Source organism: Anolis sagrei, chromosome 1, assembly GCF_037176765.1.
Source record: "Anolis sagrei isolate rAnoSag1 chromosome 1, rAnoSag1.mat, whole genome shotgun sequence".
Taxonomy (NCBI): Eukaryota; Metazoa; Chordata; class Lepidosauria; order Squamata; family Dactyloidae; genus Anolis; species Anolis sagrei.
The window spans coordinates 327,026,268-327,044,159 of NC_090021.1; the positions used below are offsets into that span (position 1 = coordinate 327,026,268).

Genomic DNA, 17,892 nt, shown 5'->3' on the forward strand with positions numbered 1-17,892 from the left:
AAACAAATAAACATATTATATTATCCAAGGCATTAGCCTAAATAAAATCGTTAGCCGCAACTAGAGCGAGCCCACTGAACCAATGGAATTTACCCACTGAATCATTAGTTCTAATTCAGCCGAGGACAAACAACTGGATTTAGGCCAGTCTTTCCTTTCCAATGCTTTTTATTTTTGCCAAATGTACACTAGCAAGGGTGCAGTGACCTGACAACTACAGAAGGGAAGAGGTGGCAGGGAACATTTTAATTTCCTCTGAAAATCTGCAAAGGCAGTTCTGTCATTATACGTCCAGTTCCTTCCCCCCTTCTTATTGCGCTATATACAATGCAATGTGAAAACCTTCCAAGTGAGGATGATGAATAGTGACACCTGGATTTTTCCAACATATAAGTAAGATCAGCTTTAATAACAGCCGCACGCATCGCCATTTATGTTGCCTGACACCCACAACGAAAGAGCGCAACCAATTTTCTACAAGATTTCAATAAAACCCATTTGAAAAGGGTGACCGGGAAAAACTAATATTTTTGAAAGAGAATATTGTCAATGAAAACTGCAAGAAGAGAAAGAGAACCTGAACATATCAAATACAAGAGATGGTAAAACTGTTCTGAGATGTGCAAAAAGTCTGGAAGTGTATACAAGCTAAGCATCTGGAAACCCAAAATACCGTATATACTCGAGTATAAGCCGACCCGAATATAAGCCCACTCAATTTTACCACAAAAAACTGGGAAAACTCGAGTATAAGCCGAGGGTGGGAAATGCAGCAGCTACTAGTAAATTCCAAAATAAAAATAGATACCAATAACATTGCATTAATTGAGGCATCGGTAGGTTAAATATTTTTGAATAAAACTATAAGTTAAGATAAGACTGTTCTCTGATTAAAGCATTATTCTAACCTTCAGTGTAAATGTGTTTACATATCCTTCCAATAATAATAGAGTAAAATAATAGACATGTAATAATAACAGTAATAATAGAGTAAAATAATAAATGTAATAATAATAGAGTAAAATGATTAATGTAATAATAATAATAATAATAATAATAATAGAGTAAAATAATAAAAACCTTGACTCGAATATAAGCCAAGGGAGACTTTTTCAGCTTTAAAAAAGTACTGAAAAACTAGGCTTATACTCGAGTATATACAGTACTCCAAATTCAAAACTGTCCATATGGCTGGCTGAAATAGTGACACCTTTGCTTTCTAATGGCTTAATATAGAGATCTTTCAATTCATGCACAAAACTGGTGCATTGTAGGTTTTTTCGGGCTATATGGCCATGTTCTAGAGGCATTCTCTCCTGACGTTTCGCCTGCATCTATGGCAAGCATCCTCAGAGGTAGTGAGGTCTGTTGGAACTAGGAAAAGGGTTTATATATCTGTAGAATGACCAGGGTGGGACAAAGGACTCTTGTCTGTTGGAGCTAGATGTGAATGTTTCAACTGACCACCTTGATTAGCATTTGATGGCCTGGCAGTGCCTGGGGAAATCTTTTGTTGAGAAGTGATTAGATGTCCCTGATTGTTTCCTCTCTGTTGTTTTGCTGTTGTAATTTTAGAGTTTTTTTTAATACTGATAGCCAGATTTGCACAAAATTATTTTAAAAATTGGGTATTAAATGACTTTAAAGATGTACCGCAACTACACCAGGCATGGGCAAACTTGGACCTTCTAGGTGTTTTGGACTTTAACTCCCACAATACCTAACATCCGTAAGGTAAGCTGTTAGGAATTGTGGGAATTGAAATCCAAAACACCTGGAGGGCCACAGTTTGCCCATGTCTGAGCAAGAATTAATGCAGTTTGATGCCATTTTAACATTCATGGCTCAATGCAGTGGAATTGGGAGCTACAATTTTGCAAGGACTTTAACATTCCCTGGCAAAGAATACTGGTGCTTCACCAAACTACAACTACCACAATTTTACATCAGTAAGTTACGTTGGTATCAAACTGCATTAATTCTACAGTGTAGAAGCACCCTTTGAACCATGAATGACTTTTGTGTTTAGAGGGTGGGTGGGAAATCCAAAATACTTTTGGTCCCAACAGGTAGTTCTCAACCTGGGGTCCCCAGATGTTCTTGGCCTACAACTCCCAGAAATACTAACAGCTGATAAACTGGCTGAGATTTCTGGGAGTTGTAGACCAAAAACATCTGGGGACCCCAGGTTGAGAACCACTGCTAAGGGATATTCAACCTGCATTCCTGAGTCACCCACTACACAAGAATGAATCATGACTGATGCAATTGAAACAAATCCTGTGGGGCTCTTAATATCTAGAGGCCTCATCCTTCTACTAACATCACACACATATGCTTATGTGATGTTGCCGAGAGTTATATGCTTTTGGAGGGGGAAGAACTGTACATCTCTCCTCCAACCATTGCATTTTTTTTCCAAGGATTACTAGAGAAGATTACTCTCCAAAGCAGCTGGAATCTGTCTAGGAGTCTCGGCAGACCGCAAGGTGAACGTGAATCAACTGTGTGATATGGCAGCTAAAAGTGCCAATATAATTCTAGGCCGCATCAATAAGAGTATAGTGTTTAGACTGAGCAAAGTCCAGGGAAGTCATGCTATCCCTCTATTCTGCCTTGGTTAGACCACACCTGGAATATTGTGTGCAATTCTGGACACCACAATTCAAGAGAGATATTGACAAGCTGGAATGTTTCCAGAGGAAGGTGACTCAAATGATCAAGGGTCTGGAGAACAAACCCTATGAGGAGTGGCTTAAAGAGCTGGACATGTTTAGCCTGAAGAAGAGAAGTCTGAGAGGAGACATGATAGCCATGTATAAATATGTGAGAGGAAGTCATAAGGGAGGAGGGAGTAAGCTTGTTTTCTGCTGCCCTGGAGACTAGGACATGGAACAATGGCTTCAAACTACAAGAAAGGAGATTCCATCTGAACATTAGGAAGAACTTCCTGAAGGTAAAAGCTGTTCAATAGTGACATATGCTGTCTAACGGATTGGGAGAGTCTTTAAACAGAGGCTGGATGACCATCTAACAGGAAGACTTTGACTGTGTGTACTTGCATAGCAGAAGGGGGTTAGATTGGATAACCTTTGTGGTCTCTTCCAGCTCTATGATTCTATATGAAGGCTCAGAGCATGATGTAGAGGATATTGGGGATTCTGACTCAGAGGATGAGATTTTCACAGAGTCTGTGTCTGTTTCTCAGGTTGAAAACATAGACAGAAATGCAGGCCGTAGATCACAGAGACAGGCCAGGGCCAACAGCTGCAGAAGAGATAGCAGATGCTTCTTCTGAGAATCAGGCTGTCTGGTCTTCTCAGCCTTCAGAAGATGGAGAGTTGCCCTGTGATATGAGATTAGGGCTCTGCTCAGAGCAAGCTAAAGAAAGTTTTAATGTATTGTCGAAGACTTTCATGGCCAGAATCACTGGATTGTTGTAGGGTTTTTCGGGCTATATGGCCATGTTCTAGAGGCATTCTCTCCTGACATTTCGCCTGCATCTATGGCAAGCATCCTCAGAGGTAGTAAGGATGCTTGCCATAGATGCAGGCGAAACGTCAGGAGAGAATGCCTCTAGAACATGGCCATATAGCCCGAAAAAACCTACAACAACCTAAAGAAAGGTTAATTAGAAGGTCAAAAACAATTCATAAGAAATAGTCCTTCAATCACAGGTGCCGAAAATATGATCTCATGTCTGTTTGGTCAGGTTTGAGCTTAAATTAGATGCTGGGTCCCTGAGCTCTTTAGAGCAGACAACTTCATTTTAACATATTATTATTATTATTATTATTATTATTATTATTATTTACGACATTTATAGCCCGCCTTTCTCAACCATATAACGACTCATGGAGGGTTACAGATTGACACAATTCGATGTCAACATAACAATATAAAAACATATATAAAAACCATTAAAACATGTAGTCACCGATGTCATCTTGTTAAAATCGTTTTCCAGTAATATCGTCTGGCCCAGTGGTTCTCAACCTGGGGTCCCCAGATGTTTTTGGCCTTCAACTCCCAGAAATCCTAACAGCTGGTAAACTGGCTGGGATTTCTGGGAGTTGTAGGCCAAAAACATCTGGGGACCCTTGGTTGAGAACCACTGATCTGGCCATTCCATGTTCATCATTCATAATTTCATGTTATCTATTCCGCTGCATTCTCAAAAGCTTGCTCAAAGAGTCAAGTTTTTACCTTTTTTCGGAAAATCAGGAGGGAAGGGAATGATCTAGTATCCCTGGGGAGAGAGTTCCATAGCCAGGGGGCCACCACTGAGAAGGCCCTGTCCCTCGTCCCCGCCAATCATGCTTGCAATGCAGGCAGGATCGGAAGCAGGTTCTCCCCAGACGATCTTAAGCTCCTAGATGGTTCATATCTCCCGAGTCCTCTTGTGGAGATGGTGGCGGGGTATAAATGAATTATTATTATTATTATTATTATTGATACGTTCGGACAGGTAAGCTGGGCCTGTTCAAGTTCATGAACAGCTCTCAAGTTTGCCTATGTTCCTGAATGGGTATTTCCCTTGCTTAAGTTCTTGCTTCCATGCTATGGATTTTTGGCCTATGCTTTGACTCTTGGATTTCATGTATCTTGTGATTTTGGATTTCACGTGCCTTGTTATTTTGGATTTTATGTAACTTGCCTTTTTGGTATTGCATGTGTCTTGCTACCTTGGATTTCATGGACATTACAATCTTGGACTATTGATCTTGAGATCTTTGGACTATTGATATTTTATAGCACCTTTCCCACTGTCTTCTGGAAAATGCCCATTTTCCTTTTTGTATATGCCTTTGGTAAATAAACTTCTGTAGTTAGCCACTAATGAACTGTTTGCTGTTGGGTGAAAAGGTGTTCTTGACCTAGTGTGCCACACCATCATTCACTAGATAAAACACAGGATTTTGCATGCCAAAGGATTGAGATTGCCCGACATCTCCAGTTTATTTATTTATCATGTCAGGAGCAACGAGACATTTGTATTACGTTTTTACCAAAGCAAACAAACAGACAGAGAAAACACAAAGTTTGCAAGCTTGGTAGTTGATTAAATGTCCTTTGACCAGTATCTGGCCACTTGGAGTGCCTCTGGTGATACTATAAGAAGGTCCTCCATTGTGCATGTAGCAGGGCTCAGGTTGCATTGCAGCACATGTTCAGTGGTTTGCTCTTCTCCACACTCGCATGTCGTGGATTCCACTTTGTAGCCCCATTGCTTAAGATTGGCTCTGCATCTCGTGGTGTGAGAGCGCAGCCTGTTCAGCTCCTTCCAAGTTGCCCAGTTTTCTGTGTGCCCAGGGGTGAGTCTCTCATTTGGTATCAGTCATTGATTGAGGTTCTGGGTTTGAGCCTGCCACTTTGGACTCTCGCTTGCTGGGGTGTTCCAGCGAGTTTCTCTGTAGATCTTAGAAAACTATTTCTTGATTTAAGTCGTTGACATTAAAAGGTAAGGCGTAGCAGCATGGCACAAAGGTTCATAAGACCAAGGTTCAAATCCCTAATCAGCCATGGAAACCCATGAAGTAACTTTGGCCAAGTCACTCTATCTCAGTTTTAGAGGAAACCTCATTGGAATGAATCATACCAAGGAAACCTAAGGATAAAGTTGCCACAATGCTGAATCAACTTGACAGCATACAACAATAGGAGAGACACTACTCAAGAGCAACTGCAAATCTGAACAGGCAACACTGAGCTAGAAGTACAAACAGATGACCCAGTATAAGGCAGCCTGTCCATTAGATAGGATTTGTATTTTGCATTTTTTAAGTCTTTCGTGGTTTGGAGGGAGATGCCAATGAGGCAGAGAGAGCTTCTTTAAATACCTTCACTTCTTTAAAAATTAAAAAAAAAAACCTTCACAAACCTGCTAACAGCTGTGGACTATAAATAAGAACTGCGCAAATGCGGAGAGATTAATTTAATCAGGGAAAGTAAAGTCTAAGATTCTCCCCCCATTACTGTGCCTTGTAAGTAGACTTGAACTGGCACAAATCCAAGTGAGATGAGCTTTCACGAGGCTTTGTTGGTTTTAAAATGCGTATCTATGAATAGGTAAACACAGGAGCTGGATTCGAGATCTTCTCCGCCCCCCCTTCTGCCCTCCCTTGAGTCTAATAGGAGGAACAATGCCCCCCCCCTTTTCCCATGAACCCAGCATCAAAATGGCCTCAAAGTTTAGTTCGACAACGAAAGCAACGTGGTTATTTTTAGAGCACCACAGGCATTAAAAAAAATACAGCACTAAACTGTGACCTACAGCTATGCACATCCAAGCATCACATCATCCAAGCGACAGTCTTAACTGTAGCTGGGAGAGCATCTGGCGTGACTTCAGAGTATCGCTATTCATCTGGGTACCAACAATACCTTCGGATGCGTTTAGCAGCCCTACAACGCTCCTGAAATTATCGTCTGTGCTTTGAAAATAAAATCCCTCGCATACAGGAGGAATTACAAGCAAAAAGAAAAAAAGAAAACTCTGGTATTCAAAAGCTAGAAGTGGACTTTGAGGAAAGACTTTCCGAAGACCATGTGCCAACTAAAATGCACTTCTCTAAACTGGGAAGAATGAGGAATATTCGTCTCCCTTTCTGAACCTGTAGAACGAAATATGCTGGAATAAACTATATTCAAGTCAAGCAGAAGCCGTCCACAATCTTCTCAGCAACAGATACTCCTTTCAACAAGTACAGTAAGTATGCAAACCATTAAACTAACTTACAAAATGACAATTAAAGCACAGGAGATATACAAAGAAAGAGAAAGTGAGATTCATCAGGTACAGCAAGCAAATGTAAACAACGGCTGCCTTCTAGCAATAATTAGAAATGAACTGACCTGGATATCATGTTTAAACTACTTTGCAATTGTTTACAAACCAGAGAGAGCTATCATAGTTGCATATGCATAATATATGATTCATTATTCGCATTTTTAAAATCGTAAGCTATATATATATATATATATATCTTAGGTTTGAGTTTGTTGAAAGTTTGAATATGTTGTGAAGGATTAAACATTATTTTTTTTAAATATATTTTTAAAAAATCTAAGGTTTGGGTTTGTTGAAAGTTTGAATATGTTGTGAAAGGTTAAACACATGCCAGAGAAATAATACAGCCAAATGAAAATGCAATTGACTTCCACTGATTTCTGAAGATGGGATGCTTAAACTTGGGTTTTAAGTTTTACCCAATAGTGATATGCACGTTTCAACAAACATAAGACATGAGTTCAACATACTCATAACCACAGTGGTAAATATAATATTCTAGCACAGTGGTTCTCAATTTTCCTAATGCTATGATCTCTTAATACAGTTCCTCATGTTGTGGTAATACACAACCGTACAATTATTTTCGTTGCTACTTCATAATTGTAATTTTGCTACTGTTATGAATTGCAGTATAAATATCAGATATGCAGAATTTATTTTCATTCACTGGACCGAATTTGGCACAAATACTGGTGGGGTTGGGGTGGGACTTGGCACAAATACCCGATACAATACCAAATTTGGGTTGAGGGGGGGATTGATTTTGTCATTTGGGAGTTGTAGTTGCTGGGGTTTATAGTTAACCTACAATCAGAGCATTTTGAACTCCACCAATAATGGAATTGAATCAAACTTGGCACACAGAACTCCCATGACCAATATAAAATACTGGAAGGGTTTGGTGGGCATTGACCTTGAGTTTTGGAGTTGTAGTTCACCTACATCCAGAGAGCACAAGCAATGATAGATCTGGACAAACTTGGCACGAATACTCAATATGTCAAAATGTGAATCTGGACCAAACTTGGCACGAATACTCAATATGCCAAAATGTGAACACTGGTGGAGTTTAGGGGAAATAGACCATAACATTCGGGGGTTGTAGTTGCTGGGATTTATAGTTCACTTACAATAAAAGAGAATTCTGAACCCCACCAATGATAGACTTGGGCCAAACTTCCCACACAAAACCCCCATGACCAATAGAAAATAATGTGTTTTCTGATGGTCTTTGGCGACCCCTCGGACACCCCCTCACAACCTACCCCAAGGGTCCCGACCCCCAGGTTGAGAAACATTGTTCTAGCGGGATGGTATAGATAAAATAATAAGATTTATCAAACAAACCTAGAAGAAGAGCTCCAAAGAAACCTATCAATTTACTTCTGTAATGCCAAAATGTAGTTCTCTTTCTCTCTGTTTTAAACTCAGCTGACAAAATGCCATTCTTTGGCTGGATGAAATGGCCAAAGAATTATTCCTACAAGACTGGGCAATACCCCGGCTCAGAGGTTGTGACGAAAACACTTCTGAGAGAACTGAAATGGCATTTGAAAGAGCGTGAGCGACTGATCCAGGAGATAGAAAATGAACAAAAAGTTCAGAAGACCGGTGTGGATTACAACTGGTTGAAGAGCTCCCAAAGTCCACAGATAACTATCCCAGCGACTGAACAGAGGCAGCTCGAAGTTCTCTGCTCGCAAATCCAACCGTGTCAAACTGGAATCATTCTCAGCAGGTAAACCCATTTTATCGATCTAGAATTTCAAAAGCTTTAGGGGAGAGGAAAACAAACTTTTGCAGCTTCGGATTAAGTATGTTGACTGACACTCCAAACCCATTTCCCTTAAAATATATCCAAGCAAGTACACTATAGTTCGGCAGCATGTTTCTAAACATGTTGACTTGGAAATATATGTTCTGTGATACTTGCCTTCTGCCGTGTACGTTTACAACTATACAACCTTCCAATGCAATTACATACAACTATTTTCAAAAGTTCCCATGAGATCAACAAGGCATCCCAGTTAAAATGCATAGGATTATAGATATCCGGCTTTAAAGCCGAGTGCTGATGTACTTTTAAGTATCTGTTGACAGAATGCAACAGCAAAAAACCTTCATCTCCAAATTCCTGTGGAAATAAATCCTTTGCAAAATAATTCAGTGCACACTGATCAAACACCCAATTACATATTAAATGGTCTTTATTATTCAGAGAGCTGGTGAATTCCCTTTTTTTTGCTTGACATTTCCTCAGAAAATGTCTTTATTCAGTGTGTCTGGCTTTAACATATGCAATTGCCATTATAGAACTAAGTGGTAAGATTCAACCCAGATCTACATTTTGTTAAGAGCAACTTTTTTCCTGCTCACAAATTACCAAATATACTCGAATATAAGCTGATGCGAATATAAGCCGAGGCACCAAATTTTACCACCAAAAACATGGGGAAAACATAATGACTTGAGTATATGCCAAGGGTGGGAAATGCAGCAGCTACTGGCAAATTTCAAAATAAAAATAGATACAAATAAAATTGCAAATATTTTTGTAAATATTTTTGAAGATTTACATAAAACTTAATTTAAGAAAAACTGTCCAACTCTGATTAAACCATTATTCCAACCTTCTTCAGTGTTGATGTGCTTACGTATCTTCCATTAATAATAAAGAGAGTAAAATAAAAAATGTAATAAAATTAATAATAATAGAGTAAAATAATGGAAATATAATAATAACAATAACAATGGAGTAAAATAATAAATGTAATGATAATAAACAGGGTAAAAATAAACATATTAATAGAATAAAATAATAAATGTAATAATAATAATAATAATAGAGTAAAATAACAAATCTATATAAATAAAAATGTAATGTTCATTTGTGGGATTAACATAACTCAAAAACCACTGGACGAATGGACACCAAATTTGGAAAGAATACACCTAACAACCCAATGAATGACCATCACTCAAAAAAATTGATTGTCATTTGGGAGTTGTAGTTGCTGGGATTTATAGTACACCTACAATCAAAGAGCATTCTGAACTCCACCAATGATGGAATTGAACCAAACGTGGCTCACGGGACTCCCATGACCAACATAAAACACTAGAAGGGTTTGGTGGGCATTGACCTTGAATTTGGGAATTGTAGTTCACTGACATCCAGAGAGCACTTTGGACTCAAACAATGATGGATCTGGACCAAACTTGGCACGAATACTCCATATGCCCAAATATGAACACAGATGGAGTTTGGGGAAAATAGATCTTGACATTTGGGAGTTGTAGTTGCTGGGATTTATAGTTTGCCTACAATCAAAGAGCATTCTGAACCCCACCATTGACAGAATCGGGCCAAACTTTTCCATACAGAACCCCCATGGCCAACAGAAAATACTTAAGGCCATCCAATCCAACTCCCTTCACCAGGGCAAAAAAACGTAATCAAATCCCTCCTGACTAAGAGCTATCCAGCCACTGTGTGTGAATAGATATGATTCACACACAGAGAGACATAATATCATAGATTTGAAATGGACCCTTAAAGAAGGACAATTCTATGTTGCATGTTCCAGAGTAGGCAAACCAGACAATCTCTACATCATCACTGACAAAGAAACAACAAGAAATACTGTTTACCCACAAGCAGAAAGAAATGACATATATTAGAAACCAACACTTTCCCATTATTTTATTTTCCAGATCGCTAGACTGGGCCACAGCAACGCGTGGCAGGGGACAGCTAGTGTAATAAATAATAATAAATGTAAAAATCATAATAAATAGAGTAAAATAATAAATGTAATAATGATAATAGAGTAAAATTATAAATGTAATAACAAATAGTTAAATGATAAATGTAATAATAATAAAAGAGAAAAATACTAAATGTAATAATAATAATAATACAGTAAAACAATAAATGTAATAATAATAGAGAAAATATTAAATGTTATAATAGAGTAAAATAAATGTAATAAAAATAATAGAGTAAAATAATATAAATGTAATAATAACAGAGTAAAATAATGTAAATGTAATAATAACAGAGTAAAATAATAAACAACCATGACTCGAGCATAAGCTGAGGGGGGCTTTTTCAGCCTTAAAAAGGGGCTGAAAAACCCAGCTTATACTTGAGTATATATGGTAAGTCTTCAAAGTTGTCCTTTAAAATTATTTACAATTCTATACATGTCATTCCCCTCAAAAGGCAATGTATAGAATTTTCCTTCATACGAAAACAGAACAAATCTATGCTCTCTTTTTGAGCCCAGAAAAAGACTCGAGGGCAACGTCACTTCAAATCAATTTGCTCGGACAACTTAATACAGGGGAAAAAATGCCGTTTCCACTGTTGTAGAGCATCCAAATATACCAATTTATTCCTAACCTTGGTTTTATTCCTAAAGAACAAAGCTATAAGGGGCATGACATCCTTGCCCTAATATTAAGAGTAAAAGTGAGAACAACAAATCATCATCATCACCATCATTTTATTACTTATTAATCGCCCTCCATCCAAGATGCTCCAGACAATTTACAGGTCGAATTGCAAAGGATAAAGATACATACATACAGATATTGATAAAATTAACATAGATCAAAAGCTCTAGTAAAAAGCCAGGTCTTAAGTGCTAGGGTAAAAGGGCTTAAATCACACATGGCTCTCATATAGGGTGGCAAGGAATGCCATAAGGCAGGGGCAGAAATGGAAAAAGCTCTGCGTCTGGTACTTTCCAAGTGCACTTCTCTAGGACCCGGTATATAAAGTAAGTCGCGTTGGGATTGTTGTTGTGACCTTCGATGATGGGAGATGATGGGAGAAGGAGAGACGGTCCCTAAGGTACGATGGACCCTGGCCGTAAAAAAATTTAAAGGTCAGAACTAGCATCTTATATAGACCACGGTAATCAGTTGGAAGCCAATGCAAGTGCCGCAGCACTGGAGTTATATGGCATTTCATGGGTGTTCTTGTAAGTAGCCTGGCTGCTGCATTCTGAACAATACGGAGCTTTCGGGTCGTAGACATCGGAAGGCCAACATACAGGGCATTGCAATAGTCCACCCTAGACGTGACCATGGCATGGATGACTGTTGTCAGAGCCTCGTCAGATAGGTAGGGTGCCAATTGCCTCGCTTGTTGTAGATGGAAAAAGGCCTGTTTGCTGGCAGCAGCGACCTGAGCTTCCAATGTCAGCTGTGAATCCAAAACAACACCCAAGCTCTTAACGGTAGGCGAAGGAGATAGGGCAGCACCATCGAAGGTGGGTAGCAAATGGGTCAGATCTATCGAGCGCCCATGCCAGAGAATCTCAGTCTTCGTCGGGTTCACCTTCAGTCTACTAGCACGTAGCCAGTTCGACAGAGCCTCCAGACATAAGGTGAAATTCTCTGGTATTGACGTTGCTCCAAGCTCCAAGCGCAGAAGAAGTTGGGTGTCGTCTGCATATTGATAGCAGTCTAGGCCGAAGCTCCGAGCCAAACTAGCAAGGGGTCTAATGTAGATGTTGAAGAGAAAAAGGGAGAGAATTGCACCTTGGGGTACCCCACATAGGAGGGGGGATCTTTCAGAGACTTGATCCATATACTCCACACATTGACTCCAGTTTACCATCAATAAATGAAGTTAATAGTAAAAGGATGATGTTTTTTTTTCCTGTTCTCGTCTCTTTGCAGATTTCGAGAAGTCCTGGCAGAAAACGATGTGTTGCCTTGGGAAATTGTTTATATCTTCAAGCAAGTTTTAAAAGAGTTCCTAACCAACCTGGAAAAAGAGGACCAAATGGAGGATATATGGAATACAAATTGTTCGGTCCACTTTGTGGCACCTGGAGACAGCTCTGGGAAAATGGACAAAGAGGAGATCCCAACGGTATCCAGTTACGTCGACAAAAATACACAGGGCATGTTCCCCACATTTTCCCATCGAATCTGGAACCTTCCCTATTACTACCCTTCAAGCTAGGCATTCCTCTTCCCTAAAATGTATTTGGATTCCCTTGTCTCCCTACCTCTTCCTTCCTTTGAAGAATCAACGCTCCAAAGAAACTATACTTATTGCCTTTCCATTTCCCTTTATTCCTAATTCAGAATTTTAAACAGATTATTCTTTGCATATAAATTTACAGTACTTAGGTCGTTAGGATGACAACTTCTTTCCACTATTTCGGTAGCAAAAATTGTATAAAAGAACCTTCTACCTTAAACCGTTCTGTTGTAAACCCAATATTCAGAATACTTCGTTTATACATTCCCTACAAGCATGCGGAGATACAAATACAAGTTTCCGATCGTTTCAAAGTCCTATCACTGTGAAAAGCAATGGCTTTTTTTTTTTAGATCTGCACGTGCGCAGCCTTCTCTAAAGCAAGCCATTACATTTTGGAACTGAAGATTTAGCTGTGAAAAAAAGAGAATTAGAAAAGGAAGAAGCTTATAAGGCATTATTATTTCTAATAGCTCAGCTGAGAGATCAGAACCCACAAATGGATTGCACTCTGACCTCAGCTCTTTCATAACAATAGCACCATCATTATATCCGTTTTGAAAGGAGGAAAGGCAGGAAGAAAAAAATCCATAGAGCTAAAATTTCTCACAATTTTTTTAATTTTTTGTGGTTTTTTCTTTCTTTCACATCCTCTCACCTTAAAAGGTGACTATGGGTGCTTCAAATAGTTTCCCTTATGTATTGTTGAAGGCTTTCATGGCCAGAATCACTGGGTTGCTGTGAGTTTTCCGGGCTGTCTGGTCATGTTCCAGAAGCATTCTCTCCTGACGTTTCACCCACATCTATGGCAGGCATCCAGGGGGTGCTGTTATCATTTATACTCATAACATTAACTAATATATTGTTGAAGGCTTTCATGGCCGGAATCACTGGGTTGATGTGAGTTTTCCGGGCTGTCTGGCCATGTTCCAGAAGCATTCTCTCCTGACGTTTCACCCACATCTATGGCAGGCATCCAGGGGTTGCGGTTATCATTTATACTCATAACATTAACTAATATATTGTTGAAGGCTTTCATGGCCAGAATCACTAGGTTGCTGTGAGTTTTCCGGGCTGTCTGGCCTTATTCCAGAAGCATTCTCTCCTGATGTTTCTCCCACATCTATGGCAGGCATCCTCAGAGGTTGTGAGGTCTGGTGGAAACTAGGAAAATGGGGTTTATATAACTCTGAAATGTCCAAGGTGGGAGAAAGAACTCTTGTCGAAGGTTTCATCGCTGGAATCACTGGGTTGCTGCGGGTTTTCCGGGCTGTCTAGCCATGTTCAGAAGCATTCTCTCCTGACATTTTGCCTGCATCTATGGCAGGCATAGAATCATAGAATCAAAGAGTTGGAAGAGACCTCATGGGCCATCCAGTCCAACCCCCTGCCAAGAAGCAGGAATACTGCATTCAAATCACCTCTGACAGATAGCCATCCAGCCTCTGTTTAAAAGCTTCCAAAGAAGGAGCCTCCACCACACTCTGGGGCAGAGAGTTCCACTGCTGAACGGCTCTCACAGTCAGGAAGTTCTTCCTCATGTTCAGATGGAATCTCCTTTCTTGTAATTTGAAGCCTCTGAAGTTGTGAGGTATCCTCAGAGATGGTGAGACCACACAATAATAATAATAACAACAACAACAACACTTTATATTCCGCCCTTCTCAACCCAAAGGGGTGGATCACAGTACATATACACAGCAAACATTCAATGCCGCTTTGTATAGACAATACACAAACAGACAGAACAAAAGGAGATGCCATGGAAGATTGGGCACGAGTCCAGAGAATGCTGGACGAAGAGCCATCAGACTTCCTCCTTCCTTTTAGTCGCCCAACATTTTCTGATCTTTCTTTATGGCGTTGTAAAACACCTCCCCTGCTTTTAGGGGTACCTAATTTCTCTACTCACAGATAAAGCTGTTTTCGAATTGCTTAGGTAAACAATGAGCTAGGCTGACATTTGGCAGCTCACGCCAAACCGGGGATTCGAACTTGCAACCTTTTGGTTGATAAATCTTATAATTGCTAATGATTTACCAGCTGTGTTAAACCTCCGGCCACAACTTCTGAGGATGCCTACCATAGATATAGGCAAAATGTCAGGTTAGAATGCTTCGGAAGCATGGCCATACAGCCTGAAAAACTTACAACAACCCAACTTTTGTCTGTTTGAGGTAGGTGTGAATGTTTCAATTGGCCACCTTGATTAGTATTTAAAGACCTAGCAGTTTCAAGGTCTGAGTTCTTACTGGGTTGTTGTACGTTTTTTCGGGCTATATGGCCATGGTCTAGAGGCATTCTCTCCTGACGTTTCGCCTGCATCTATGGCAAGCATCCTCAGAGGTAGTGAGGTCCTCAGGAGAGAATGCCTCTGGACCATGGCCGAAAAAACCTACAACAACCCAGTGATTCCGGCCATGAAAGCCTTCGACGATACATTGACTTCTTATTGCTTGGGGAAATCCTTTGTTGGGAGTGGTTAGCTGGCCCGGATAGCTTCCTGTCTGGAATTCCTCTGTTTTTGAATCCATTAAAAACTCTAAAATCAGGACAGTAAATAAAGAACAATAATCAAAAGCAGGGGAATTCCAGACAAGAAACAATCAGGGCAAGATAATCACCTCCCAACAAAGGATTCCTCCAGGCAGGCCTTGAAGCTCCAAATCAAAGTGGACAATTGAAACATCCACACCTACCTCAAACAGACCCTGGACGTTCCACAGACATATAAACCCTATTTTCCTAGTTTCCAACAGACCTCACAACCTCTGAGGATTCCTGCCATAGATGTGGGCAAAACATCAGGAGAGAATGCTTCTGAAACATGGCCGTACAGCCCGGAAAACTCACAACAACCCTTATGTTCTTAATCATACTTTTCTGATGGGAACTATTTCCTTCCCACAAGGCTCTGCCATTTGGGTTTGCTTTTACTATCTCTTCTCAACTGCAGTAAAAATGTAAACAAAAGGACACCTTACTTTAAAAAGAAACAAGCCATTAATAAAGGTAAGCTTCCCTTTCCAAGAATCCATATAAGAGCATCTCCTCTTCTTAGAGAAATCTAATAGTCCTAACCACTACTATGGATATAAAGAGAAGGGGGAATTGCAGATTGTGCAAATCTTTAAGGCCCCTTCCACACCACTAAATAAAATCCCACATTTTTTGCTTTGAATTGGAATATATGGCAGTGTGGACTCAAATAACTCAATTCAAAGCAGATATTCTGGGTTATATTGCTGTATTGAAAGGCCCTAACACACAGGTAAGTGACCAGATACAAAAAGATGGTCAAGCTACTGTTTGTGTAAAAAGGTACAGGGACAATTTTACCTCTGTATGAAACTATGCATTGCAAAAAAAAAAAAATCAATTTCTGTACAAAAATATAGGCATTTTGCCCTCCACCCTTTGAGTCGTATCACTATAGAGTAAAAAAAAATCTGTAAAAATAAAACTGAGATAGTTTCTATACTGCAGTTTGTTATTAAAGACATCTCCTATATTGCAAAATGTTTATTTTGCCTGTTAAATTTGGATAATAATGATTATTTATTTATTTATTTATTGTGTCATCAGCAGCCAGACATTTGTATTACATTTTTAACAAAAACAAACAAACAAACAGACAAAACACAGAATTTGCAAGCTTGGTAGTTGATTAAATGTCCTTTGACCAGTATCTGGCCACTTGGAGTGCCTCTGGTGTTGCTGCAAGAAGGTCCTCCATTGTGCATGTGGCAGGGCTCAGGTTGCATTGAAGCAGGTGGTCAGTGGTTTGCTCTTCTCCACACTCGCATGTCGAGGATTCCACTTTGTAGCCCCATTTCTTAAGGTTGGCTCTGCATCTCGTGGTGCCAGAGCACAGTCTGTTCAGCGCCTTCCAAGTTATCCAGTTTTCTGTGCGCCCAGGGGGGAGTCTCTCATTTGGTATCAGCCATTGATTGAGGTTCTGGGTTTGAGCCTGCCACTTTTGGACTCTCGCTTGCTGGGATAATGATAATGTACTTTATTTATATTCCTCTCTGTCTCCCTGAGGGGGTTCAGAGGAGATTACGGAATCCATATATGGCAAACATTCAGTGCCATTATACAATTAACACATACAGACAATACATAGACAAAGGCAAGGTTTCCCTCTTTTTCACGGCATCTGGAGGCTGTGCTCGACGCGGCCATAGGGAGATGCTGTTGCTCCATTTTTCCACGCCGAGGAGCCTGTCGTCCATGGACGCCTTCCTGATGGAATTGCCTTCATGCTTTCAGAAGTGACTTTTACCTCCTGGCCAAAGCAGTACCTATTTATCTACTACCAAGGTGGAAAAAAGAACTCTTGTCTGTTGGAGGCAAGCATGAATGCTGCAATTGGCCACCTTGATTGGCACTGGATGGCCTCAAAGCCTGGTTGCTTACTGCCTAGAGCAGTGTTTCTCAACCTGGGGGTCGGGACCCCTGGAGGGGTCGCGAAGGGGTGTCAGAGGGGTCTCCAAAGGCCATCTGAAAACGCAGTACTTTCTGTTGGTCATGGGGGTACTGTGTGGGAAGTTTGACCCAATTCTATTGTTGGTGGGGTTCAGAATGCTCTTTGATTGTAGGTGAACTATGAATCCCAGCAGCCACAACTCCCAAATGTCAAGGTCTGTTTTCCCCAAACTCCGCCAGTGTTTGCATTTGGCCATATTGAGTATTTGTGCCAAGTTTGGTCCAGATCCATCATTGTTTGAATTCACAGTGCTCTCTGGATGTAGGTGAACTACAACTCCCAAACTCAGGGTCAATGCCCATCAAACCCTTCCAGTATTTTCTGTTGGTCATGGGAGTTCTGTGTGCCAAGTTTGGTTCAATTCCATTGTTGGTGGAGTACAGAAGACTTTTTGATTGTAGGTGTACTATAAATCCCAGCAACTACAACACCCAAATGAAAAAACAACCTCCCCCCCCCCCCACAACCCCATCATGTTTGGGGGTCACCACAACATGCGGAACTGTATTAAGGGGTCACGGAATTAGGAAGGTTGAGAAACACTGGCCTAGAGGTATCCTTTGTTGGGAGGCGTTAGCTGGCCCCGATTTGAGCACTTATTTTACCTAC

At 40.2% G+C, this 17,892-nt stretch overlaps 2 protein-coding genes across 3 annotated transcripts in view; one reads left to right on the forward strand and one right to left on the reverse strand.

Moving 5' to 3' along the window:
- TDRD9 (tudor domain containing 9) overlaps positions 1-17,892 on the reverse strand; it is a 144,793-nt gene that overhangs the window by 124,784 nt on the left and 2,117 nt on the right. The window lies entirely within an intron of this gene.
- On the forward strand, positions 6,153-16,313 carry RD3L (RD3 like). Of its 2 annotated transcripts, none has more exons than XM_067463021.1 (3): positions 6,153-6,709; positions 8,198-8,531; positions 12,485-16,313. In XM_067463021.1, the coding sequence occupies exons 2-3, from the start codon at positions 8,233-8,235 to the stop codon at positions 12,771-12,773; spliced, it is 588 nt and encodes a 195-aa protein (XP_067319122.1). In that variant the 5' UTR covers positions 6,153-6,709; positions 8,198-8,232; the 3' UTR covers positions 12,774-16,313. The 2 variants fall into 2 exon arrangements, with proteins under 2 accessions (XP_067319122.1, XP_060610994.2); XM_060755011.2 differs by having other exon boundaries at positions 6,155-6,709; positions 8,225-8,531.